Raw genomic sequence first — 25,974 nt, 5'->3', positions numbered from 1 at the left:
AAGGTGTATAAACTTAGCACTAAGCTAATCTTTTCCACCAATTCCTCAAGCGAGAGGGTGTGGGATAAGGATCAAGAGTTGTCATTAGATTAGCCTTTTTAGAAGTCACACAGTCTGAATTCAGGAGGTCACTCTCAGACACTTGCTTTTCTTCACACTAAGTATATAGGTGCTCCCCATGCACTGACACCAAGAAGCTCAATAATATCCACTTCAACATTTGTTTAACCTCCTTCTCCCACAACTTCTTTCATCACGATTGTTAATAGGGTATGGTGTAGCGGTTTTAATAGGTAGAAACGCTTCCAGTGTCAATGTGGTGAAATCGGGTGGTCGAAACAGGGCTGTTCGGTAACCAACGAAATTCAAAGTCCTTTAACAAATGTCTAACTTGCTTACATTGCCTTCCTGATAAACCTCTGAAATTGAACTTCTCATCAGAACTGCTCCTCAAAATTCCATTCCACAGGCACCATCTCGTTAGTGTCAGCAGCACTGGAAAAGTCATTACCCGATCTCCTCACAATACGGTTCAACCTATTAAATGCACAGTTCTCACTTATTCATCTTCTTGAATTACACCAATTGTCATTGGGTAAAACCTGTATCACGCAAGGTCCGCTTCAAGCCACATCCAGCTTAACAGGCTTATCCACTGTGATATCAAACTTTGTACCCGCAAAGCTGCGTGGTCTAGCCTTAACATCAAAGTAGGTCTTTGCTTTCGCGCAGAGCCTGCTTCAAATTCTCTGCTGCAGCTGTCATACCTTCCTGCAGAGTTCTTTGCAGCTCACAGAATATGCATTTACATCCCTTGGGACAAGAGTTGTCAGTAAAGAAAGCCTTTAATTTTGCTCAGCTAAGCCCAAAGGACCCTCTGATATCTCTGCCGGCAATAACTTCAGTTGGACTTCAAATCTGGAAGCTTTCTTGGATGAATCACGCGGAGGCAAGCATTCAAATATGGTACCCGCTTGATCCCATGAATTCCAGATGTTTTGGGTACATAGACTTTAACTTAATTGTCCGTAGTTCAGATAGCGGCCTCTCCACTAAACCGAACGACTTTAGGAGGGTTATCGCCACTGGGGGCATGCTGGACATAAACCAACTCGCAATTTTCATCACCTGTGACATGGAATTAGGATGATCAGTCATTGAACTCATACCACTTCGTGAGCCACAAATTTCCATTAAGGCCTTAATACACTGACACAGATGTAATGTTTCTCCCTTTACAAAAGGCCACAAAGAAATCACGGTTTGCATGGTCAGCTATAACTACAATATACTGTTTTCCCGAACTACTTTTTTGGTAAGGACCTAAAATGTCCAAACTGACCCTTACCAAGGGTTCATCAATTACTAGGTAGGTCGTGAAAACCACTGGATTTCTATCAATGCGTGCCCAGCCGTTGACATACATCACATGTCTTGCAAAATCGCCGCTGCTTTTCGGTCTGCGGCCTAGCCGAAAACGCATTTGAATTCTTTCCGCGTTAACCCTGGAGTCATGCAGCCAATAGGACACTATAGACCAGTTCTAAAATTTCTTCCCTGGCGCTTTCTTGATTACCAGCTTCTTGGGTTACTTTTCCCCTTCTCAGAAAAAACCCTGCCTTGACAATAAGCCAGATTGCCATGCTCAAATCTCTGAGTTTTCTTTGGTCTCCGAAGCAACTCTGCCTTTTCACATAACTCTTTTTTAAAGTATTACATGATCTTTGTTTTAGTTTTATTTGCCAGACCTTCCATGACATACATTTCCACTGTCTTTCTCAAAATGGAAAGTTTCAACTTCCATAGCTGGACTAAGGTGCTTAATGACTCATCTTTCTTTCCCTCAATTGTAACAGATTAGCTCAGCTTTGCTGTCAACTCCACTTCCACCGCTTTTTCTTTTTTTTTATACCTATAATTTTGACTTAAGTTTTTTCCAGCTTTGGAATCCCTGGTTGGAAACTTTTCATGTATCTTCTAATTCCCCCTTTGGTGACTTCTGTTTCTCCTCTTTTCTGTTGTATTTTAGCCTTTGACCTAGTAATACTGCGTTCATTTATTCTAGATTGGTACAACGCATCTGCTCCAGTAAAAGAGCATATCAGAAACATCGCCTTGCAATGGCATATATGTCCTTTTCAATTCCGGGAGTCTGGATATGAATCAATTGTTACTAAATCTAAGTACATAGAGTTGCTTCGATGGGAATTGCCTGCATCCTTCCCATGACTGATGACTTGACACAGCTTTTAACAAGCTTTCTGTTGATAGAACTTACTCCATCTACGCCCCTATTGTCATAGGGCAGCCCTTTACAACTTCCCCAAGTAACACTTTAAGCCCCTGAGATCTCAACCACTGTCTCTGTTCCTCCAGTTATCCTCTTTACATCAACCAGCTGTAACTCCTCCCATTCTCCTCTTGGTTCTTGTTCCAGTGGATTTAACAAGTTCCTCATCACCAACATATCTCTTAGTTGTCAGCATGAGTTTCTCCGAGACTCTGCAGAGTTCTTCATCACCGGTGACTAGCTCTTCTCCTTCACTGGAACAACAGAGACCTACCTGGTGAATCGTTAATCTCCTCCCAATCTTCAGAACTTTGCACAAAACTGATTAGTACCAACATGTTGCACTCTTGTTTCTCTCTATTTCTTTTGTGATTTGAGTGACCTCTCCACACAAAAAGCAGATTATATTCTTGGTGTATAGATCTCCAAGCCGGTTTACTAGACCTTGGAAAGAGATCCTTTCTCTGAAGCCGAAACTTTTTTCTCCATCTTTACCACATGAAACTCAATATTTCGGGGTTGGTTTTTTAAACAATTCTCTTCTCTGATACAAAGCGTGCTGGTTTTTCTTTTCCTTGCTTTTGTGACCATCTGGTCTCTTGAAAGCAGCTAAGTCAGATAAATCTAAGTTCTCTTTAGCAGACAAGGCTGAGATTTCTTAGGGAGATGTGTGAAAAAATTGCTCTCTTGCTATCAGTTGCCAAAAGTCTTCTATGGACTGAACCTTTGCAGCTCTATACCATTGCTGAACTATAAGTTTCAATGAGCCATAAAAGCAACATGGCTCTGTCCTTCCTCTTAAGGAAAGCTCCCCTCAGTTCTTCTCTCAACTGGATCTCGGATTTTCCAAATCTGGCTGCAGGGGCCTGCCTTTTAAAATTCTCATAGGTGGCTTCTTCCCAGTATGCAAAGTTCACCTAATAACTGAGCCTAAATCTCCAGCAAGCGCGGGCCATGGCCTCACTTCTCTCTTCACAGGAACTTCATTTTTCTCTCAAGGCAGCTTCAAACAAGCTAAACTTTCCCGCCAGCTCACCTGGAAGTACCTGGGGGAGCTGTCTCTTCTGCCGACTGCAGTGCGACTCCCTCTGTCTATCCTGCATCAGCAAGTTCATGGTGGTTTCTTGTCGTGCATAAGCGTTTGCAGCATCCCTCATCCATCCCTCAGTGCTACCGGGTACTGAGGAGTCGTCTCTATTATCTATATCCCGTCTGGTTGCATTAACTCTGGGGTAGTCCTCTGGGGTGTACTACAGACCTTTCTTCATTCTATCCATGTCTCTCAACTCCGCATTCCAACTGACTGTCACGTGGCTCCCAGCTCTTGAGCTACCACTTCTGCCAGCGATTCTGGCTCAAGCTGAAGAAAAAAAATGGTGAAATTGCATAATCCTGGAGCTCTTTGGTGTGACCTGCACTTCATTCACCTTTTTAGATCGAGGAGTTTCACTGCGTTCGTCCATCTGCACATTCAACTGAAATCTGTGGTTTGTACTAGAGCAAATTTACACTCTTTGCTTGCCAACAAAATGCTCTCACTGAGTGTATTTCAAAATCCCTCAGCACCCACCATGTCAAGGAGAACTCCCCAGTCCCCTTCCTGCTTGAATTGCGTGATTCAATGCCTCCATAGAAACTTCTTCTTTTGTAGTTTATTACATATAACAGGCAGCTTTACAAGTTGCTCTAACAGAATTAACCTAAACTTCAGGAAAAAAAAAAACAGACGCTGGAGAAAGCACCATCTTCGGTTAGGCCTCACTCACTAACTGCCCTTCCTGTGTTCTGAGCCACATCCTCCAACTGACACTTTCAGAATGTTCCTGAACTCTTCACACCAGGCCTTCTAGCAAATAAAAGGGATTTTTCCTTGACAGTTGGCCTCTCCCCAAAAAGTGTAGATAAAGAATTCTTTCCCCTGACAAGAGACCCTTTGCAGAAATGAAGGTAGACATAAACTAGACCAGTGGTTCTCAACCTTCCTAATGCCGCGACCCTTTAATACAGTTCCTCATGTTGTGGTGACCCCCAACCCTAACATTTATCCAGTTTACAGATGGAGAACACTGATGCAGAGAGTCTTAGGCAGCCCCTGTGAAATTTCTTGAGAAGTTACCCCAAAGGGGTTGCGACCCACAGGTTGAGAACCGCTGAACTAGACTCTTGAACAATTTAGTAAAGACTGTAGTGTACTTACTTCGGGTGGTGCAGCCACCGGCAAGGGGGGGGGGGCTGGGGGAGGTAGGGTTGCCAGATCTAGGTTGGGAAATTCCTGGAGATTTGGGGTTGGAACTTGGGGAGAACAGAAACCTCAGCAGAGTACAAAGTCCACCCTCCTAAGCACCCATTTTCTGCACGGGAACTGAGATTTGTAATCCGGGATGAGCTGCAATTCTAAGGGATTCCCCAGGTCCCACCTGGAGACTGGCATTCATAAAATCACCACCCCTGTCTCCCAATACTTCCTCAACCTGTAGATCTCTTGCTGTTACAACTGGTCTCCAGCTGTAGATCTCTTGCTGTTACAGCTTCTTGGAAAGCGTCTATTACAGGGGTAGGGAACCTGCGGCTCTCCAGATGTTCAGGAACTACAATTCCCATCAGCCTCTGTCAGCATGGCCAATTGGCCATGCACTGGTGAGCCACTGTCTGCTCTATAGAACACCTCAGGAGCAGCAGTGGCATTAGGAGTTAAAGAGTTGATGTGTAGCTAATCTGGAGGAACGGTTGAGTCCCAGCTCCTGGGCTGTGGGGGGGGGGGGCTATCTGGGGAATTCAGATTAGCCCTATACACTACTCCCACAAGGCCAACTGGGTGACCTTATGGGCTAGTCTGGCTTCTCAGACTCTCTTAGCCCTCACCTCACAGGGTGTTTGTTGTGAGGGAAGAACAAGGTGTAGCCCCAGGTCTCCTGCAGGAGAGGGGATATAAATCCAAACTCTCTTCTTCTTCTTCTTCTTCTTCTTCTTCTTCTTCTTCTTCTTCTTCTTCTTCTTCTTCTTCTTCTTCTTCTTCTTCTTCTTCTTCTTCTTCTTCTTCTTCTTCTTCTTCTTCTTCTTCTTCATATGCAAATATGAATGATTGGCCTGAAATTGGTACTGATAGAGAGCATTTGCGAAGGCATGAATTTACGTTCACATGTCGATGCACGTTCATGCAATGAATTGAAGACTGCAATATGTTATGGAATAGAACTTTTGTGCATCAACTGCAAGAACCTGGAATTTGAATAGATATGTGGAAACACCTTTGAAGGGACTGTTTACGTTTAGATTATTGTATAGAAAAAGAGAAAAATAATTCATGTGATGATACAACAGTGAATGAGGAAATTTGTTGATATGAGATAGATATATGATTACAATTGTATGTGATGAGCATTGTTCCTTAATATATAAGAAATACCAAACCTAAATTGGCTGCCTAGTGGGCGACGTGTTTAATGTGTTAGTGCTTATTTAGACGTTACCTACATCTTTGTTACCTTTACAGCTGGTCTCCAGCCAACGCCCCTGGAGAAAAGGGCTGCTTCGGAAGGTGGATGATATGGGATTATACCCCATCAAAGTCCCTCCCCTCCCTCAAACCCACCTCCCTCGGTCTTGTTGAGTCTTCTTCTTCTTGGGCTGTATTCCCCTTGAGGGGGTTAGCACTGACATTTTCTTTGCCATGTGGGGCCAGGACCGCGTCTCTGGTCCTACACAGCTGAATTAGTTTAAGACTAAGTTAGAAAACACCCAAGAAGCAGGTTTGAAGCAGAAGATATAGAGGATTTACTGGACAGAGCATAGAGTGTATCTGACCAGGGTGTCCCCGTAAGTAAGAGAGCACACCCACCATAGGAAAGACCTGTAGTCTTTATATATAGATACAAAAGAAATACATCACGTCATTACAATCGTATCCCCTTATTCACGTGCTATAGATAAGCACATGAACCTTAGAAATCCCATTTGGATGAGTTCTAGTCTCCTTGTCACATTAGGAATGAAAAGCCTCTATTTCCTACGATGTCACATTCGTTCTGTTATTCAAACGCTGCATGCTGTTTCTCACGTCCCTCTGCCCATATGCAAACGGCTGCAATAAAACTAACCTGTTGTCTTTCTTGTTTCCAAGAAAAACCTGTTTTCTAAGTTTGCTCCTTCAGAGAGATATTTCCTCAGGGTATGCAGGTTTGAATCTACATTCTTTGAGATCATAAAACTTCCCTTTTCCCAGTTTGAAATGATTTTAACTTTAAAAGATTATTCAAAAATTGATTCTAACAATTATTCCCTCGATTCCAATACAGTAGAATTATAGTGAAATACCAGTAAATATGAATCTCTCATTATCATTTCTGTGTTCATTTAACAATATATAGAAAAACACTTTTTCCATTTAACTAATCACCTTCATGTCTAACCCAAAAACAAAGTTATAAAGTATATGTGTTCTGTTATGTATCAACCTTTAGTGACAAGATCTTAAAGATGTTTATCTTTGCTTGCCTGCAGAATCACTGACAAGCTTCTAACATGCCTTTTGACCTGCTGCTTACATGCAGACCTGCTAGTCACTATATACAGAAACCCCATTTTGATTCTTAGAAATCTTTGGTTCATACAACATCCATATTTCTTAATCAAATAGAATTTGTAGACATTCTGGTCCATCTCCACAGCCAAATAGCTCCATTTTGGGCACTGTATATATTAGCAGAGTAGAACAGAAGAGACAGATTCTCAGTTGCTTTTTACAAATGAGTTTGCTAACCATAAGGGAGGGTCACAGGGAGATAAAATAAGAAGTCCTTTCTTTCCTGTTACACATCTACACTACTGGTTACATCTTGCTACCTATCTGCTGTCTCACGTGATGTTGTCGACTCGTGCCTCCTCTCTGGTGTCGTGTCTGCTCAAACAAAGAAACAAGAGTTAACATTAGAAGTGCAGATATACATGCTCGCTAACGTGTAAGCAATGACTATCTGACTGACCAATAGCTAAACAACGGATCAGGTCATAAACAGCGACTTCAGCAACTTGTTTACATACAAACAGTTCACCCTTTTATAACTGAGTTGTGACAGACACTTCCAAAATCCCAACAAGTCTCCATCCCTCCCCAAAATCTCCAGGTCGTGAGCGGGAGGAACAGGCAGGTGAGAGGGATCGCTGGGTCCCACCTGCAGGCTGGCATTGCTATGCTGGGAGAGGGTAAAATAGAGCCTACTCCCTGCCATTTCCCCCTGGCACAGGGGTCTGCAACCTGCGGCTCTCTCAATTGGCCATTGTGGCAGGGGCTGATCGGAATTGTAGTCCATGAACATCTGGAGAGCTGCAGGTTGCAGACCCCTGCCCCAGGGGAACTGATTCCTGCAGGCTGGACATTCGTTGTCAGCGCAATCCGAGGAGAACTCCAGGTTCCATCTGGGGGTTGCCAACTCTGGGTGATATGCACTGTAGAGCATAGGTGTCAAACCCGCGGCCCTCCAGATGTTATGGACTACAGTTCCCATCATCCCCTGCCAGCATGATGATGGCAGGGGGTGATGGGAAGTGTAGTCCATAACATCTGGAGGGCCGCGAGTTTGACACCTAGAGCAATGGGAAGCTTCCAGCTTTTGCTGCTGGGAAGAGAAGGAGGAATGGAGGGTTTAAGGCAGCATCAGGAAGAGAAGCTCTCCCAAGCAACATGCACCAAAAGCTGCAAGTTGCAACCCTTGCATTTGCCGCTCCTGGTGGTAGTGCAACAGGCCACAAGCTTTCCTGCGCCGGTTTTGCAAAAGGCAGTCGGGGCCTGACGGGCTGCAAACTTGCATTGGACCCCAGGGCTGGCTCGGTTGCCTTGGCAACACCCTGCGGCGGCGCCTCACAAAGCGGCCGCTCAGGAAGGTCAGAGACCTCACCAAGATGGCGGTCGGAGTGTGGCGCGTGGGTCCGTCACGTTTGCCACATTCAATATGGTCTCTCTCTCTCTCTCTCTCTCTCTCTCTCTCTCTCACACACACACACACACACACATATAGAGATGAAAAACTTCCGGTAAAAATCGGAAAACTGTAGTTTAAAAAACAACAACCAAAAAGAACAAAAGATTACTACAAAGAGAACAAGCTTTCTAATCCAAATCTGCATCACTATTTAACCCAAATATGAAGATTTGGATTAGAGCGTTTGTTCTCTTTGTAGTTAGCTTCTTTTCCAACCCCAGAATTGCTTTTTTGCCTCACCCAACATGGCGGCCTTAGCGTTCCTCTGTTTCCCAGACGCCTTTTCGCGAGCGGGAGGAACGGGGGGAGGGCTCTCCCTCGGCCCAACCAATCGGCTTCTCGCGCTGGGCGCGGCTTTCCGGTTACCGCGGCAACTGGGCCTGGGAAGCGCGCGGGGACAGCGAAGAGAGGGTTCGGAAGGTTCCATGTCGCGAGGCCGGGGCGGGGGGGAGTTGAAGGAATACTAGCGGGACCCCTGGTGCGCGTGTGCGGCAGCAGGTCGCCGTGCCCGGGTTGCACGTGTGAACGGAGCGCTTCCTTCTCCTCCGAATTCTTGCAAAGCCACCCGTGAGGGAGGTTGAGGACGCATGGAATAAGCCTGCAGCGAGGGTGAGTTTTTTGCATTCCTAGGACAACGAAATGGAGCCTCCACGTCCACGAGCAGCCTACCTGTGGGTTTGAACACCTTTTCTTTGGCTGGCCACTGCTAGAAACAGAATGGTGGGGGGGCTCCCAGTCTTGACGTTTTATACAGCCAGGACCTGCCTTCAGTGTGGATCTCGCAGCCAGACCTCAAACAGGCCATGCATGGTTCCCCTTCTTGGCTTTGCATGGATGCATGGGGCAGGAGAGCTGAGTTCTGGTGCCCTCCACGGTAGGAAAGCAAGAGACTGGAATCAGCAGCTGAGAGGGATCCGCACCCAAGTCGACTGCAACAGGACACTCGGCTCTTCTTGGCCTTCTGCCTTCCCTTTATAGGGTTGCCCCTCCGTACATATGTCCCTGCTCCACTGTCTAGCCTGCCTCTGCAGTTCTGGGCGATGCAGCGAGAAAAGCAAACATTTGCCACGGCAGAGCAGGAGAGAATTCGGACAGATGCAGCGAGAAAAGCTGCATCTGTCTGAATTCTCTCCTGCTCTGCCGTGGCAAACATTTGCGGGCAGGCCTGCCTACCTCTGCGTTTGGCTATCGGATCAAACCGTTGGTTTGCCAAGGTCAGTATTGCCTGCTGAGACTGGCAGCAGCTCTCAGACAGAGGTCTTTCTCACATCACCTGCATCCTGGTCCTTTTAAATGGGGATGCCGGGGTTGGAACCTGGGACCTTTTGAGTTCCAAGCCAAGATTCTGTCTGAGCCGCAGCCCCTCCCACGCTTTTTGATTCCTTCATTTATAACCCACCTGCCTCAATGAGACGCCAGGCAGAGGACAAGTATAAAAACCCCATCGTGATGCAAGATGTTCTTGAAAGCTCTGCGCTGTGAGGATGTGATGCTGGAAATCATGTGGTGGGCTGAGAGAGCTCCGAAAAGCTGTGACTAGCCCAAGGTCACCCAGCTGGTGTGTGTGGGAGTGTACAGGCTAATCTGAATTCCCCAGATAAGCCTCCACAGCTCAAGTGGCAGAGCTGGGAATCAAACCTGGTTCCTCCAGATCAGAGTGCACCTGCTCTTAGCCACTACGCCACTGCTGCTCCTCTGAATGCCCTCAGTTGTAAATTCATCAACTCTGCCTAAAACCGACTCTCCCTGGCTCTAACTCATTCAAACCATTTTCCACTGTATTGTTCTCTCTTGAGAATGGAACTCTGTTTTGTCCGAAGATCGCCTCTTTTAACATGTCTGTCCCTCCCATTGGCAGGGCAATAAACTAAATTCCGTCTTTTTGGTTTTCAATCCAGATAACCAGTTCCCTTTCACAGGGTGAAAGATTTCACATACATTTATTTGTATAGAGGCCAAAATAACATCTTTAGATCTCTCCTTAGAAACCTTTTTTATGCAATCTGCAAACTAAATTTGGCTGTCCCTAAAAAGAAGGCTACTGGACCAGGAGTACCAGTTGCTGTTGAGTGCAGCCAGGACATCTTGCTCTCCCTTGCACTTTGGAATCTATCCTGAAATTAGCTTCACAGCTAAATATCTATCCCAACTGTCAGAGCCCAGGCAGAGATGGATCATCACTCGAGCTAGATGTGACGCAGTCCCCTCTGCCATTCTTAAGGGCCGACAGTTGAATATTCCGCTTCAAGATAGAACATGTGCAGATTGTCAGGATACTGTGGAGACCCTCGAGCATATTATGTTTTCTTGCCCGAGGTATGCGTTACTAGACTCTCCCTACTTGTGCCGGCTCTAGACAATAAAAAAAAGTTGTTTGGAGCATACGAAGACTAATCACCTGCTGAATAATAGCAACGGCAGGATAACTAGAAAAACCGCTGAATTTTTATTAGAAGTGCTCAAGTCAAAGACATAATGGAAGCTTGATCACTTCTTCTGTACCAACCTTACGTGCTTTGTCCTATTTTAACACTTACTCTGTCCTCTATTCTGTTTTATTGATATGCCTAATAAAGATCAGTTGAAGCTGACATATATTTATTTACTTTAAAAGATTAAAAATGATTTTGACAAATATACCATGTGATTCTAGTAGAATAGACTTATAGTAGAATACAAGTAGGTATAAATCTCTCATTATCATGTCAGTGTTCATTAAAATAAAGAAAAACACATTTTCAGTTCTCTAATCAAATTCTGTTCTATTCTAACATTTGATTTCTTTATTGCTATGTTTATTTCACGTAGGCATCCCATATAGCTAGTTTTGACAAACAAGTCTTCTGTCACGTCTTGGCCAGTAGTGATATCTTTCTTATAGATATAATATTTTTTGTCTGCATTACTGCTACCCTGTTTCCCCGAATATAAGACATCCTCTGAAAATAAGCCGTAGTAGAGGTTTTGCTGAAGTGCGAAATATAAGTCATCCCCCGAAAGTAAGACGTAGCAAAGTTTTTGTTTGGAAGCATGCCTGACGAACAGAACACAGAAAAATGAGACATCCCCTGAAAATAAGACATAGCACATCTTTGGGAGCAAAAATTAATATAAGACACTGTCTTATTTTCGGGGAAACATGGTACATGACTGCTGACAAGCTTGGCCTAGAGTGAAAACCCTTTTTGAATCCTTTGGTTCTTTTAATCCATCTTTCTTTAATATCAAATACAATTTTTAGGCCTATGGCCCATCCTCACACTACAATTGAAGAATGGTGGGTCTTGGGGCTGGTGGAGAAGGCCAAACTTACGTTGTTTCTTAAAGAAAAGAACTTAGCTAAATTTTTGGACAATTGGAAACGCTTGATGAATTATTTTGATAAAACAGAAAAAATTAATTGATGGTTAGTGGTTTTGAAGTTTAGGGATTGTTAAAATGAGATCTGAAAGAGAAAAATGTGACTTTTATTAGTAGTATCTTATTTTACCTCTGTTTTTGAAGAAGAAGAAGAAGAGGAGGAGGAGGAGGAGGAAGAGGAGGAGGAGGAGTTGGATTTATATCCCCCCTTTCTCTCCTGCAGGAGACTCAAAGGGGCTGACAATCTCCTTGCCCTTCCCCCCTCACAACAAACACCCTGTGAGGTGGGTGGGGCTGAGAGAGCTCCGAGAAGCTGTGACTAGCCCAAGGTCACCCAGCTGGCGTGTGTGGGAGTTCACAGGCTAATCTGAATTCCCCAGATAAGCCTCCACAACTCAAGCGGCAGAGCTGGAAATCAAACCCGGTTCCTCCAGATCAGAGTGCACCTGCTCTTAGCCACTACGCCACTGCTGCAGTGTTAATGGTTTATTTTAGTTTTAATACTCGTCACAGACAAAACTGGGAGTCCTTATGGAAAATATCCTTTTTTTGCGTGATTCTTTGTGTGTGTGTGTGTGTGTGTGTGTGTGTGTGTGTGTGTCCCCTTTGTGATATAAAGCTGTTTAAGTATCAATAAAATATTTAACTAACAGGAAAAAACATTCCTGTCCCACTACAGGTCAATGGCTGAAGTGCATGTGATTGGTCAGATCGTGGGAGCCAGTGGATTCCCTGGCAGCAGCCTCTTTTGCAAGTGGGGGATCCACACAGGTTGGTGCAGCTTTACACTTTTGTAACTTAGACTCCCTTTCCTCTTGGGCAATTCTGATAATGAAACTTGTGAATTGGTAGCATGTTTATTATTGGAGGTGATGCATAACCAATAGTTTATATTTTATCTCACGCTTTTGTACCTGTATACTCCTTTAACACAGTTTTTGTATTGTCATGATTTTATTGTATTATGCCAAATAAAGGCTTATTAATTATAATTAATTACTTTTGGAACTGCTGTATGGAAAAAGGGTTGCGTTCCGTCCTGGTGCCAGAAGGGGGAGTTTGATTTCTTGGATTCAGCCCGGACCAGTCAGCCAAATCCCAAGAGATCCCAGAATGGACCCCTAGTGCAGGGGTCTGCAACCTGCTGCTCTCTAGATGTCCATGGACTACAATTCCCATCAGCCCCTGCCAGCATGGCCAATTGCCCATGCTGGCAAGGGCTGATGGGATTTGTAGTCCATGGAGAGCCGCAGGTTGCAGACCCCTGCCCTAGTGAAAAGGATCTTGGCCAGGAAGGCTGAGAACTTCCGTGCCTGGAGACAATAATGTGATCACAGCAAGTCCGTTAAAGGCTGGATGGAATCCAGTGTTTGAGCAGGCAGTTAAATCTGCATGCAGTTAAATCTTCCAGTTCTTAGGGAGCGGGGCTGTGAGTACTATCCAATCTGAGACAGATCCTGCATATCTGAATGGTTCCGCAGGGCCTGCAAGACGGAGTTCTTCCGCCGGGCTTTTGGGGAGGTCGGCTGTTGAAGGGGCCGTCCCCCCCCACCCCATAGTCCACCTTGGGGGCTCGCCCACATTATGCTGCCTGCCCGATGAGTCCATTGGTTATGTTGTCATTATCTGATTTTAGGATGGCGGTTGGAGCTGGTTGTTATTTACGTTTTAACTGGCATTTTAAAATGTTTGTTTTACTGATCATGATTTAATGTGATTGTTTTATTGGTTGTACACTGCCCAGAGCCCTTTGGGGATTAAATCTTTATCTGTCTGTCATCTATCTCCCGTCTGTCTGTCATCTGTCTGTCTGTCTGTCTGTCATCTATCTCCTGTCTGTCTGTCATCTATCTCCCGTCTGTCTGTCTCCTGTCTGTCTGTCTGTCTGTCTGTCTGTCTGTCTGTCTGTCTGTCTGTCTGTCTGTCTGTCATCTATCTATCTCCCGTCTGTCTGTCTGTCTGTCTGTCTGTCTGTCTGTCTGTCTGTCTGTCTGTCTGTCTGTCTGTCTGTCTGTCTGTCTGTCATCTATCTATCTATCTCCCGTCTCTTTGTCTGTCTGTCTGTCTGTCATCTATCTATCTCCCGTCTGTCTGTCTGTCTGTCTGTCTGTCTGTCTATCATCTGTCTGTCTGTCTGTCTGTCTGTTTGCTCCCCAATACCCCTTCCTTGTTCTTTCCTCCTTCTAAATCCATCGCCCTTTCCTTCCCCCTTTTCCAGGGGGTGCCTGGAAACTCCTGTCAGGGCTCCGGGAGGGGCAGACTCAAGTCGACCACCCGCAGTTTGATGACGTGGCCTATTGGTCCCACCCCATCGACGTCCACTTTGCCACCAAAGGCTTACAAGGTAAGGTTTGGTCCCTTGGCAAAACTGGCCCATCTCTGCTTCCTCTGCCCTTCCTGCCTTTCCAGTGTGTTATAATCTTGAGGTTCTTCTGGTGGTCACTTTTATAGCCATGCACAGTGTGGCCGGAGTTTCTGTGCCTGCCTGGTCCAGTTTCCAGCAGTTGTGGGCCAGAGGACCTTGACCCCCAGAGTGCTGGGAGCCAGTGATGTCTCCTGGAGTCAAGAGACGGTCTTGCCCAGTGGTGGGATTCAAACATTTCAACAACAGGTTCCGATGGCAGTGGGATTCAAATAATGGCTGTTAAAAAGTATTTAAAATATTTTTAGTAGCACTTTTTTATTTTAAGTATTAAAAATATTAATACTTAATAAAAAAATATTTTAAGTATTTAAAAAGTGATATTTTAAATTTTAACAACAGGTTCTACAGAACCTTCGGAACCTCCTGAATCCCACCTCTGGTCTTGCCCTTTTTTATTAATTAATTAATTAAACTAACTTATAGGTCGCCTCATCCCTGAAGGGCTCGAGGCGGCTCACAGTACGGCTGTTCTAACGAACAGCAAATCAACAACATAAAAACTTAAACCCCTTAAAACCTATGCATCAATAAATTAAAACAACAAAAGTTTTTAGAACAAAAGTTGTTTAAAACAGGCGCCCAAACTAAGGCCAAAAGGAGGGAGGGAGTAGGCAGGGCCCGCGATGGCATCAGTAGATCAGGCCCAGCCAGAATAGAAAGATGAACACAGGCAGCCTCAGATTCGGTGGGGGGCAGTAGGGCCACAGCTGGCCCCTCCAAAAGCCCGATGGAATAGCTCCGTCTTACAGGCCCTGCGGAACTCACTAAGGTCCTGCAGGGCCCGGACAGCTGGAGGTAGAGCATTCCACCAGGCAGGGGCCAGAGCCTAGTTCTGGAGTCCCAGCCGCGGAGAAATAATGCATTTGGGATTCTGTTTCCTCATCCCAACCCTGTGTAATTGGCTGTCTGAGACGGAATGAATCCATATTTGCTGCACACTCCATCAGACAAAGAGCTTCAAGGAGGATTAATTGCCAGACGCGGCTCTCTTTTGTGCGTGGCTAAGTGCCCGCTACTTCTCAGAGCTTTGCTTCAGCTAAGCTGAGCTGGAGTAAAGCTGTGGGGCAAAGGAGGGGGCAGACTGATATGGGACGAAGGCTGCTGCTGGCCTCCCGCTGCCTCTCGTTCTTCCTTCCTTCCCGGCAGATGAGGGTCAACATAATTAATAAATTCTGTTTTCCCGGTCCTCTTTTTCGTGGGGATGAAAGCACTCAGGCGAGAGAGGGGAAGCAAGAATGAAATAGCAGCTTCTGAATTGGAGGGGGAGCGGGTGGCGGGAGTAGACCTGGGTCGACAGGGTGAGATATCTGAGGGAGGAAGACGGGGAAGGGTTTGGAGATCAGGAGCAGGACAAGTGTTAGTAGAGCAGCAGTGGCGTAGGAGGTTAAGAGCTCGTGTATCTAATCTGGAGGATCCGGGCTTGATTCCCAGCTCTGCCGCCTGAGCTGTGGAGGCTTATCTGGGGAATTCAGATTAGCCTGGGCACTCCCACACACGCCAGCTGGGTGACCTTGGGCTAGTCACAGCTTCTCGGAGCTCTCTCAGCCCCACCTACCTCACAGGGTGCTTGTTGTGAGCAGAGGGGGGAAGGGGCAAAGAGGATTGTAAGCCTTTGCACAGGTCTCTCCTAAAGGAGAGAAAGGGGGGATATAAATCCAAACTCTTCTTCTTCTTCTAGTAAATACATTGTGCATTTTGACAGTAACTGCATCGTGTGTTTGATTGTTTTGAGCACTGGGCTGGACTTCCTGTTCCGTTCGTGCTTACAATAACCCCGCAGAGTAGTCTGCTGCTGTCCCCGCTCGTATCTGTCGAGGCTGACGGCAGCAGAACCTGGGACTTCTCTGGCTGTCACCTTAAGCAGTGGCGTAGTGGGAGCAGCAGTGGCGTAGTGGTTAAGAGCAGGTGTACTGTAATCTGGAGGAACTGGGTTTTGATTCCCCGCTCTTCCGCTTGAGCAGTGGAGGCTTATCTGGGGAATTCAGATTAGGCTGTGCACTCCCACACACAACAGCTGGGTGACCTTGGGCTAGTTACAGCATCTCGGAGCTCTCTCAGCCCCACCTACCTCACAGGGTGTTTGTTGTGAGTGGGGAAGGGCAAGGAGATTGTGAGCCCCTTTGAGTCTCCTGCAGGAGAGAAAGGGGGGGATATAAATCCAAACTCTTCTTCTTCTAGGCTGTATACTCCAACACATGCCAGCTGGGTGGCCTTGGGCTAGTCACAGTTCTTCGGAGCTCTCTCAGCCCAACCTACCTCAGGGTGTTTGTTGTGAGGGGGGAAGGGCAAGGAGATTGTCAGCCCCTTTGAGTCTCCTTACAGGAGAGAAAGGGAGGATATAAATCCAACTCTTCTTCTCCTTCTTCTTCTTGGTCTGTCTTCTAAATTGCAAGGTCAGAATTGTGTCAAGTGCTTCAGAAGGCCCACGAATCACTCTGTGCTGCTCTCTCTTTTCCCGTGGCAGGCTGGCCCAAGCTCCACGTCCAGGTGTGGCACCAAGACTCCTTCGGGCGCTGCGAGCTGTACGGCTACGGCTTCTGCCACGTGCCCTCAAGTCCCGGCTTCCACCAGCTGGACTGTGTGACGTGGCGCCCCCTGGGCTCGTGGCAGGAGCAGCTTTCCCAGCGCTTCGTGGGCGGGGGGCCCCAGCTGCTCAACAGTGACTTGATCTACACGGGGGCCGACCGCTACCGGCTGCAGACTTGCGCTATGGGCACTGTCCACTTGCAGCTGGCTGTCCTCCTGCGGAACTTTGACCGCTATGGCGTTGAGGCCTGAGCCTCGTTGGGGGCAGGACTTTGGCTCCCCGCTTTCTCCCAAAGGTCATCGGCGCACCTTCGTTGTCATTTTGGGAAAGGAAGACTTGTTGTGCCAGAGCACCTGGACAAAGATGGGTTGATTGGCAGGCCTACGGGCCAATTGCTTCCGCCCCAGGATACGGGAACTTCCTTCTGTTAGCTGTTAAGTTTCAGAAATTCTGGGTTCTGCTCCGTACGACGAGGCAGAAAATGGGTGTCTAATGCATGGCTCTGGATCAGGGAGGGCTAGGGTTCCTGGCTTCTCTTCTTGACCGCATAAGCAGCGTTCATCCTTCAGACATCCATCTTTTTGTGCCTTTTTGGGGCCCAAAGGAATTCGTTCCAGGTGAGCTTATAGTTTCACAGAACAAAGTTTGATTGGATGTTCAGCTCCAAGGAACGGAGAGAAAATCTGCAGTCTTTTGATGTGGTTCTGTCTGCCCCAAGTTTGTTACTCCTGTTCCTTCAAAGTTGTCCCTAAATCATTATTTTCTGTATTGTGAATTAAATGGGTTTTCTCCAAAAGGCTCTCTGTGGTGCTTGTGGGGAGAGGGAATCCCCCCTCCCGAACACTCTAGGCCCAGAAAACAGCGGGAGGCCATTAGTTTAATCCAGTCCATCCCGTAGTTGCCAGTGGCAAGTGAAGATCACCTGGTGGCAACTAAACAGAGAAGCTGGAAAAAGCTGGCAGTCCCAGAGCAATTAAACCAGGCAGGTGGGCTTGTAACAACGTTCTGGGGGCTAGTGATGGTTGCGGAACTTTGCGGGGGTGGCTGCCTGTAAAAATGCCCGCCTGCGGTGAAATGGGATGTTTTGCCTGCCGCTTTTATTCCGGGCCTCTGCTGGAGATCTGGCTGCAGACGGCCCCTGAAAACCCCAGCCAAACAGGAAGGATTAATTCCACCTGCACACGAGCAGCTGGGATTGGTTGTTTTCCCTCTGCCAGACTGTGGGTCGTTTCCCCGCTTACCGGTGGAGCTGTCTGCTCCACCTTGCCTGATGGTGGGCGGGGGAATAGAAGTTGGCAATGTGATTTCCTCTATGACTGTGGTGGCGAACCTTTGGCACTCCAGATGTTATGGACTACAATTCCCATCAGCCCCTGCCAGCATGACCAATTGGCAGGGGCTGATGGGAATTGTAGTCCATAATCTAGGAATAAAAGAACTCAACCTACTCTCAAACAAAACCCCTCCAGCTTCTCCTTTTGCTTGAAGTCATAGGCTTCCAAGCCACGTTTCCTGCCAGGGGGGATCCTATCTCTCGTGGGAAGGGAAAACGGTCTCTCTCTCTCTCCTCTTTCACCTGTGCTTGTCGCCAGCTTTTATCAATCTGCTTGCTTATTTATTTCCTCTATTTATAGGCCTCCTTTTTCAGTGACACTCCAAAATTAGAAAACAGTACACACAAAAAAAAGAACTGAAATACATGCATAAGAATACTGTGAAGTGAAAACAAGATAATACAAACAACACCATCAATGACAGCTTTCTTTTTATCCCGTGACCTGGATGGCCCAGGCTAGCCTGATCTTGTCTGTTCTCAGAAGCTAAGCAGGATTGACTATGGTGGGAGTTTGGATGGGAGACCAGCAAGGAAGTTCCGGGTGGCTACGCAGTTCTGTTTCTCTTGAGCCTTGGCTACACCACAGAGGTTGCCATACAGTTGCGACAAATTTTCCACCACCATTCTCTATAAAAATGCCATCTTTGTGTGTGCCCCCCCCCCAACAGCCTTTTCCTCACAGCAAAGGAGCTCCAAACCTCTCTCTACCTATTCCAGTTTGTTTCCCTTGGCTTGGCTAATGGCTGTTCCCTGTAAAAAAAAAACAAGCCGTTTGTTCAGGGAAATGTCCACGTTTTTTAATTTTTTTAAATAAAGTTTTTATTAATTATTAATGTAAAAAGGTAAACTTACAAAACAAATGATACAGGTGCTCAGAATCATACATAAAATCAACATAGTATTGACATTCCCTACATACATATATAGATCCATAAATCCATATAATACCCTCTACCACCCCTCACCCCTTAGTGCCCCTCACCCATGCTTTACAAGATAGTCGTGCTGAGAATGTTACTTCGGATTTACTTTCTACGAGATATGTATTATAACACCACAATCGCGCTTTTCTTAATTTTTAAGTTCCAACCAGCCCTGTTGTCCCATCCAGAAAAAGAGACCAAACCCTGGTCGCTCCTTTTTTTATTTGGGCCACCGCAAAGAATTGTGCGAGTCGGACCCTTCCTCACCAGACGGCATTTAAAAAATGGAAATAAGAAAAAGGGCAGATTTGCGTGTGCTGGTTTGGGTGGTGTTCATTTGCTGCAAAGTTCAATTTTGGAACATCCATCGTGGGAAGAAGTAAACAGAGGCACATCTCCCTTGAAACAGTGGGGTGTCCGTCCTGATCCACATGTCACTCTCAAGATACCGCTTGAGATCCACAGTTCTATTCAGCGGCTTACCGAGCGTATTATTAACGGTTCACTTCCACCTTTACTGGTTATCACAACCCGATGTAGCTGTGAACTGTGGAGAAAGCGTATCACACTGAAATATCAGGGCCTTGAGGAATAGGGTTGAACAACTTACACATTTCTACCGGAGTGGGGACTCCCTTCTTATAAGGTATTGCTTTCCAAAGATGTCCCCAGCACAAGCGTCCATCACGTGGTGGTGAAAAAGGCATCAAGTGACAGCCAAACTGGTGGTGACCAAGTAGGGTTTTCAAGGCAAGAGATGACAGACATGGTTTGCCATGGCCTGTCTCAGCATAGAGACCCTGGATCTCGTTTGTGGTCTCCCTTCCAAATACTCACCAGGCCTGGCCCTGCTTACCTTCTGAGATCCCATAGAGCAGTGATGGCGAACCTATGGCATGGGTGCCAGAGGTGGCACTCAGAGCCCTCTCTGTGGGCACGCGCAGAGTCACCCCCCCACACACACACATCTAGGCTGGCCTGGGCCACTGAGCTCGATTATTAGCATTAAACCTAAGACCTAGTTTTGGGGAAGCAGTGTAGGTAACCCTGTTAAGTGCTGTTAAACCCCACTGATTCTCATGCAAAGAACTAAAGCACAATCCTTTACCTGGGAGTAAGCTTGGTTGCTGGCAATGGGGCTTGCTTCTGAGTCAACCCTCCTAGGGTTGTGATTCACCAGTTGGAAGAGTTGCACGGATGCTTCAAAGCAAAGCCACCGACTACCACCAAGCTTACTCCTGAGTTTTTCTAAACTGAAAGCTCAGTATTCAGGTTAAATTGCCGTGTTGGCACTTTGCAATACATAAATGGGTTTTGGGTTGCAATTTCGGCACTTGGTCTCAAAAAGGTTTGCCATTGCTGCCATAGAGATTGGGCTTTAGCACCTGGAGCCCATCCTATCGCCTTTAAAGAGTTGGAGGCTCTTTCGGTTAAGATGCACCTACTAGGTTTTTTTGTCCATGGTTCCACCCCACAGAGAATCCCTGGAGTTGCTAGAAAGACCTTTCTCTTGCAGGCAGAGGAATCTGTGTGTTAATGAGAGTGTTTTTGCAATACCTCCCTACGTTGAAGAAGTTCCTGTACGTTAAAAAAAAAAAAATCCTAACGATGTTAGGGGTCCACCTCAATCTGTACTCTGTTCCCATATCCAGATTTCACCTGACCACGAATTGCTTTATGTGCCCACATCAAAATCGGAGTCCCTTCAACCCGGCAGTCCAAAAGGTGCTCAATCCCCTAAGAAATCTGTTGCCTCAATCCTGCCGTGCAGTCAAGGGTCGAATCCCCACTTGAAATTTGCACGCAGATCCAAACTTGTTCGTTGTGAAACCGTGTCCCCTTCGCCGAGGAGTTTCTCCTCCCACATGGCCGGCGAGCACACAGCAGACACACGCGCCCCGGTTGCAGAACTCTTAGCTTAATCCCCACCAGGCTGAAATTTCGCTTAGGCGGTCTCTCCCCAGAATTGGCTGGCGTGCCTTGATGGAAGGACCTTCTCCCACTCTTGGAAGCGTGCAGCATGCGTAGGGGTGTGATCAAAAAAACCAGCGTGTATATAAAAAGTTTTAGCAGGTTTAACTTTGTTTTAACTGTGCTGAAGAGCCAGTTAATTGTTACCTGTGTAAACCATGGAGCGATTCAAAGTTACGCGAATTTTGACTGTTGTTTTAAGCGTTTTGCGTCCCCTTCTGCTGGCCGATCGCGCCAAAGCGGAAATAGGAATACTTAAAGAAGGAAAGGCTGCGTGTTGTGCATCCTTGCATGAAATGCTGATTGGTTGCCCCAAAATTCTCACGTCACACTCCAGAGCGGGGAAAGCGACTTGAGTCAGGGTTTCAACCTCTCGATAATCCCTCCCACCTCGGGTCAGCTCTGAACTAGCCGATGTTAATGGGAGTCTATACCGCCACCTTGCACAACCAGGATTCGATTCCTGCTGGAGCCTTAGCGGATTAGCAGCGGGAAGAAACGAAGCCAGAAACAGAATCTGCCACGCAAGCAATGGGGAGGTTGTCCCTCAAACCTGGTTAGTTTGTGTTCTGAAACCTGGCTAAGACGGTAGCGGGGATTCAACCAATGACACGTCTTGATCAGGCCTTGGACTTGTTCTTGGCATTTCAATCCCTTCCGGGATCGTACCGCCTCCCCAAAGGGATTCTGCGAGAGGGAATGCTCTGCCATTTGTGTGTCTGGGTGTGAGATACCTGCAAACAGATAGCATCTCAAGGAAAAGGGCTAAGCTTCTTGATATGGTAACTTTCCAGGGGCGGGGAACTGTTGAAGCAAAGCATCGTTCCAGTGCTGGGTTCCTGCAGAACAAGCTCTAACCTTTTTGAACCCGTGGACACGTTTGAAATTTTTAGAGGAGGTGTGCCTCACCCCAAACGTCTTCCAAGAAGTCGAAGCAGAAGGTGAAACTTGCCTCTTTTTATTTTCTGACTGTCCCAGACGTGTACCTCTTTTTCCCAGGATGGAAAAGCAGTAACTGGGAAATCTGAACCGCTAGAATCTCTGTCTGTCGCATAGCTTTAACAGTTTGAAAGCCTTTCGGAGGAAAAAGAGACTTCCATTGAGTTATCAAACCCGTGGCGTAAATAAATTACTTCTGTGGCCCTTGCTGGCAGGCAAACCTCCATTGTATGGATGTGTGTACATATATCTATATTCTAACAGCCTAGCTGGGCAAATCTTAATATACTTGAATCCAGAGATTGTACCCAAGAATGGACAACCCGGTTCTTTGTGCACACTTGAAAAGTGCTCCAAGTTTGCAGAAAAATCTGAATCTTAAAAAAAAGGAGATAAAAAAAACACCCAGGCATATGATAAAAGGAGTTCCTGTAGCATAAAGAAACAGATGTCCTCAGTGACTGTTGCTAGTACATACATTGAAATATCTTGTCCTAGAGGAGCAGCAGTGGCGTAGGAGGTTAAGAGCTCATGTATCTAATCTGGAGGAACCGGGTTTGATTCCCAGCTCTGCCACCTGAGCTGTGGAGGCTTATCTGGGGAATTCAGATTAGCCTGGGCACTCCCACACAGGCCAGCTGGGTGACCTTGGGCTAGTCACAGCTTCTCAGAGCTCTCTCAGCCCCACCTATCTCACAGGGTGTTTGTTGCGAGGGGGGAAGGACAAGGAGATTGTGAGCCCCTTTGAGTCTCCTGCAGGAGAGAAAGGGGGGGGGGGATATAAATCCAAACTCTTCTTCTTATTATTATTATCTAACAAAAAAAAAACCCCCAGGATTGATAAAAGTAGGGGTTACTCAGTTAATCCATTGGTGAGGTTGATGGAGTCATGTAAAAATCAAGTTTGTTTTTTCGTGTAACATCTATTTCCGGAACGCGACAGCAACACAATTGTATTCAGTTTGGTAATAAAATTAAGAGCCTCTAGACAATGTAGCAGCATAATCCAAAACTTCTGGTTTTCCGAACTGGTACAACTGCCTTACCAGCAGTGTAGATGGATTTAAGGAGAACCCGGAGGAACAGGGAAAAGAGCGAGTTTAAATGAGATCAACTTTTGTATTTTGGAATTCATGTACTCCCTGCACAAGCACGCCTGCCAACTGGCCACTGTACCAATTAAAACACATTGACTTGCAACTAAATTGAGCTTTTATCTAAACTTAGAAGCTTAACCTACATATAGCCTGCGTCATGTTGCATTTGAAAAGACAGATTTCTGTTTGGCTTTGTGCGCGGGTGCAAAGATCCACAAGAAATGCGCTTCTTTGAAAGCTATACAGCATCTCTGGAACTTCTGGAGAGGAAATAACAGTTACTTGCAGAGCAATGTAACGAGGTATTTTTTCAAACTTGAGACTATATGGGGCAGTAACTATTCATAATGTTTTGACGAGTGGTAGAGCCATAAATATTGGGTACTGTATGCATCATTGAGCACAGCCTAACTGGCAGGTTAATAAGATGAAGAGCACAGAACCGTAAAAAATGGATTATCCTAGATGTTTTGAGTGTTTTATGTATGTTGTGAGTCGCCCCAAGTCTGGAAGGGGAGGGCGGCATATTAAATCCAATACATGGAATAAAAATTCAGAATGGCTATTCTAAGATTCTGGTGTCTCTGATAACTTCTAGTTCTTGGGCTCCGTGGGAATAAAGAAGCATCTTTTGTAATGCCCGACCTGCTAAAACCAGAACGTTCCCTGTTCCCATTTCCCTGTACCCAAATATAAAAGCTGCTTTTATCTGCTTAGCAGATTTTCTTGATTCTGATGGCAAGGGCAAACCATGGCAGCAAATTTTTTGGATTCCGTGTTTCAATCGGGTCACCCGCATGCTTGCCACAAAGTCACCTGACAATCTTGTGTCCAGCCACACTCAGGTTCGGCATGATATGCAGCGCACGGATAAATAATAGTAGCCGATCGTAAAGATAAAAGACAGGGGGACTTTGTTTACAAAGATGGTTTGCAGTGGTGGGATCCAAAGATTTTAGTAACAGGTTCCCATGGTGGTGGGATTCAAACAGTGGCGTAGCGCCAATGGGGCTGGGCGGGGCATGATGGGGGCGTGGCCGGGCATTCCGGGGGCGGGGCATTAATAATTTCTCTGGTACTGTAAAAAACTCTTACTGTAAAAAAAAAGTTCCTAATTTCCAGCTGGTATCTTTCTGTCCATAATTTAAACTCATTATAGCAAGTCCTATCGTCTACTGCCAACAGAAACAACTACTTCTCCTCTAATTGACTGCCTGTCAAATACTTAATACTTTCAAATAATTTTGTTTCTAGAAATCAAAAGAAGGAGACTTTCCTTAAACAAGGAACTTTACCATATTTCTAAAACATGTTTTTAAAACAGCCCAACAGGGAGAATGATCCCGTTTTCTACCTTCGCTAACCAGTCTCATAGGAAACCACAGGACTTTATGATTTTTGGACCTAATGGAATTTCTAACGGAAAAGCAGACCCAATTAGTAACCCTCTCTCGGCACACACAAATAATTAGTAACCCACTCTCGGGAACTGGTGAGAACCTGCTGGATCCCACCTCTGGTGGTTTGCCATTGTCTCACCCCAGTTATCTACACTTCACCCCAAACAAGCTGGGTACTCATTTTACCGACCTCAAGGTGGAAGGGCTGAGTCAACCTTGAGTTAGTGGACTACCTAAAATGGACTTCCATTAGGATCAAACTCAAGCGGACCGACAATTTTAAATACTCGAAATCCTTTATGAGCGCTAGGTATCATTTTGTATAATCTGCCTTGAGGCCCCAGGAGACAGGCAGGCTATAAGTAAAGAAAATAAAAGCATTTTAAAAATAGATATTAAATCCCAAAATTCTTCGGGGGAATGTTGGGGTTTTTGTCAAAATGTTGCAGTTCTGGGACCCTCCAGTAGGAGGCGCCAAAGCTGCAGGTTTGGAAGCAGGTCAGGCAGAAGGAACGTAATTCTTGCCCGCCCACGCTAACCACTAGACTCCCCCACCCACTCTTGTGCGTGGGTGCAGGGCACTCTGACTCCCACTCACCCTGGTCTAGACGGCACTCCTTTGCTCTCTCGCAGGAATCCTGGCTGCCAGCTCCATTCGGCCTTCCCAGAGCCGGGAATAGAACCCAAGAGTCTGACATTCACCCTCATTATAACTACCTCTTAAGTAAGGTTGAAACGTTCTATTTTTTAACTAGCCTTCTTTATGCACCTACAACAGCTGCCCTGCAGTAAATATATACACAGTGTCTGGTTCTCTCCACCCCCATGTCATAAAAAGCCTTCAGCATCTATACTGGGATACTGCCATTAAGTCTAAGAGCTGTGCCCTGTCTAACTTGGGGTCTGGTCCCCATAAAATCTTCCCACCAAGTTGTCTTTTGACCCACTTTCCGGGAGGCTTAACTCCCACACCATGACTTCTCCACGTCTCCTTGAAATCCCCGTGTTCTCATGGAGCCAAATTAGTCCGCCTTCACAGGGTTCTCTTCAAAAATCGAGGGGGATTGTTGCATCTGCTCGGAAGGGCGGCCAAACAGGCGTGTTAAGAGCTCACGGACCCCTTCATTTTAGAAAGGCTCTGCTGACAACTCTACCACAAATGTAGTGAAGTGTGCATTTCTCCAGCAGCTCCTCACCACGGCCCAGTTGGATGGTGGGAAGTCAAGCAGGATTCATGAAGGGAGAAACAAGTACAGTGGAACCTCGGTTTTCATTGCCTTCGGTTTTCATCGGTTTCGGTTTTCATCAATTTTTTCAGTGAAAAATTTGTCTCGGTTTTCATCGATTTGCCTCGGTTTTCATCGATTTGCAGTAAGGCGCAGGGGTTTGTGGAGAAAAATCACCCAGACAAAGCTGTGGCAGGCCGTGTCTGCAACTTGTTTAATGACAATGTCTTGCCCCATTTCAGACAAACCTTAAAGAGGCGTCAGAAACAGACCTCTTGGGACAGCTTTCTGGTGCGACGTTGGTCCACTGGCTCTCAAGCTGGTCCTCATGTTATTGTTTGTGACTGTTTTCAGCATTAAACACTATGTTTATTCACCAAAAAATGTGTTTTTGGTATGTTTTTTGGGGTGCCTAGAACGGATTAATTGGATTTACATGGTTTCTTATGGAAAAGTTTGCCTCGGTTTTCATCGGTTTCGGTTTTCATCGATTCTTTTCGGA

The 25,974-nt window shown here is 46.1% G+C and overlaps 1 protein-coding gene across 2 annotated transcripts; it reads left to right on the top strand.

The window, feature by feature from the left end:
- The first annotated feature begins 8,642 nt into the window (after positions 1–8,642).
- Positions 8,643–17,376, top strand: B9D2 (B9 domain containing 2). Of its 2 annotated transcripts, none has more exons than XM_048499263.1 (4): positions 8,643–8,877; positions 12,308–12,399; positions 13,847–13,972; positions 16,518–17,376. In XM_048499263.1, exons 2-4 carry the CDS (start codon positions 12,312–12,314, stop codon positions 16,829–16,831), a joined length of 528 nt encoding a protein of 175 aa, XP_048355220.1. In that variant the 5' UTR covers positions 8,643–8,877; positions 12,308–12,311; the 3' UTR covers positions 16,832–17,376. The 2 variants fall into 2 exon arrangements, with proteins under 2 accessions (XP_048355220.1, XP_048355221.1); XM_048499264.1 differs by having other exon boundaries at positions 12,303–12,399.
- Positions 17,377–25,974: the final 8,598 nt, after the last annotated feature.

Source organism: Sphaerodactylus townsendi, linkage group LG06 (assembly GCF_021028975.2).
Source record: "Sphaerodactylus townsendi isolate TG3544 linkage group LG06, MPM_Stown_v2.3, whole genome shotgun sequence".
NCBI lineage: Eukaryota > Metazoa > Chordata > Lepidosauria > Squamata > Sphaerodactylidae > Sphaerodactylus > Sphaerodactylus townsendi.
The sequence above is the reverse complement of the archived record's forward strand: the minus strand, read 5'-3'. Positions and strand labels throughout refer to the sequence as shown.

What these genes read in the sequence shown, in the direction of transcription:
- B9D2 (XM_048499263.1), top strand. Translation starts at nt 12,312, where the DNA reads ATGGCTGAAGTGCATGTGATTGGTCAGATCGTGGGAGCCAGTGGATTC. An exon ending in CAAGTGGGGGATCCACACAG is followed by an intron (nt 12,400 to 13,846) that starts GTTGGTGCAGCT and finishes CCCCTTTTCCAG; the next exon opens with GGGGTGCCTGGAAACTCCTG. An exon ending in TGCCACCAAAGGCTTACAAG is followed by an intron (nt 13,973 to 16,517) that starts GTAAGGTTTGGT and finishes TTCCCGTGGCAG; the next exon opens with GCTGGCCCAAGCTCCACGTC.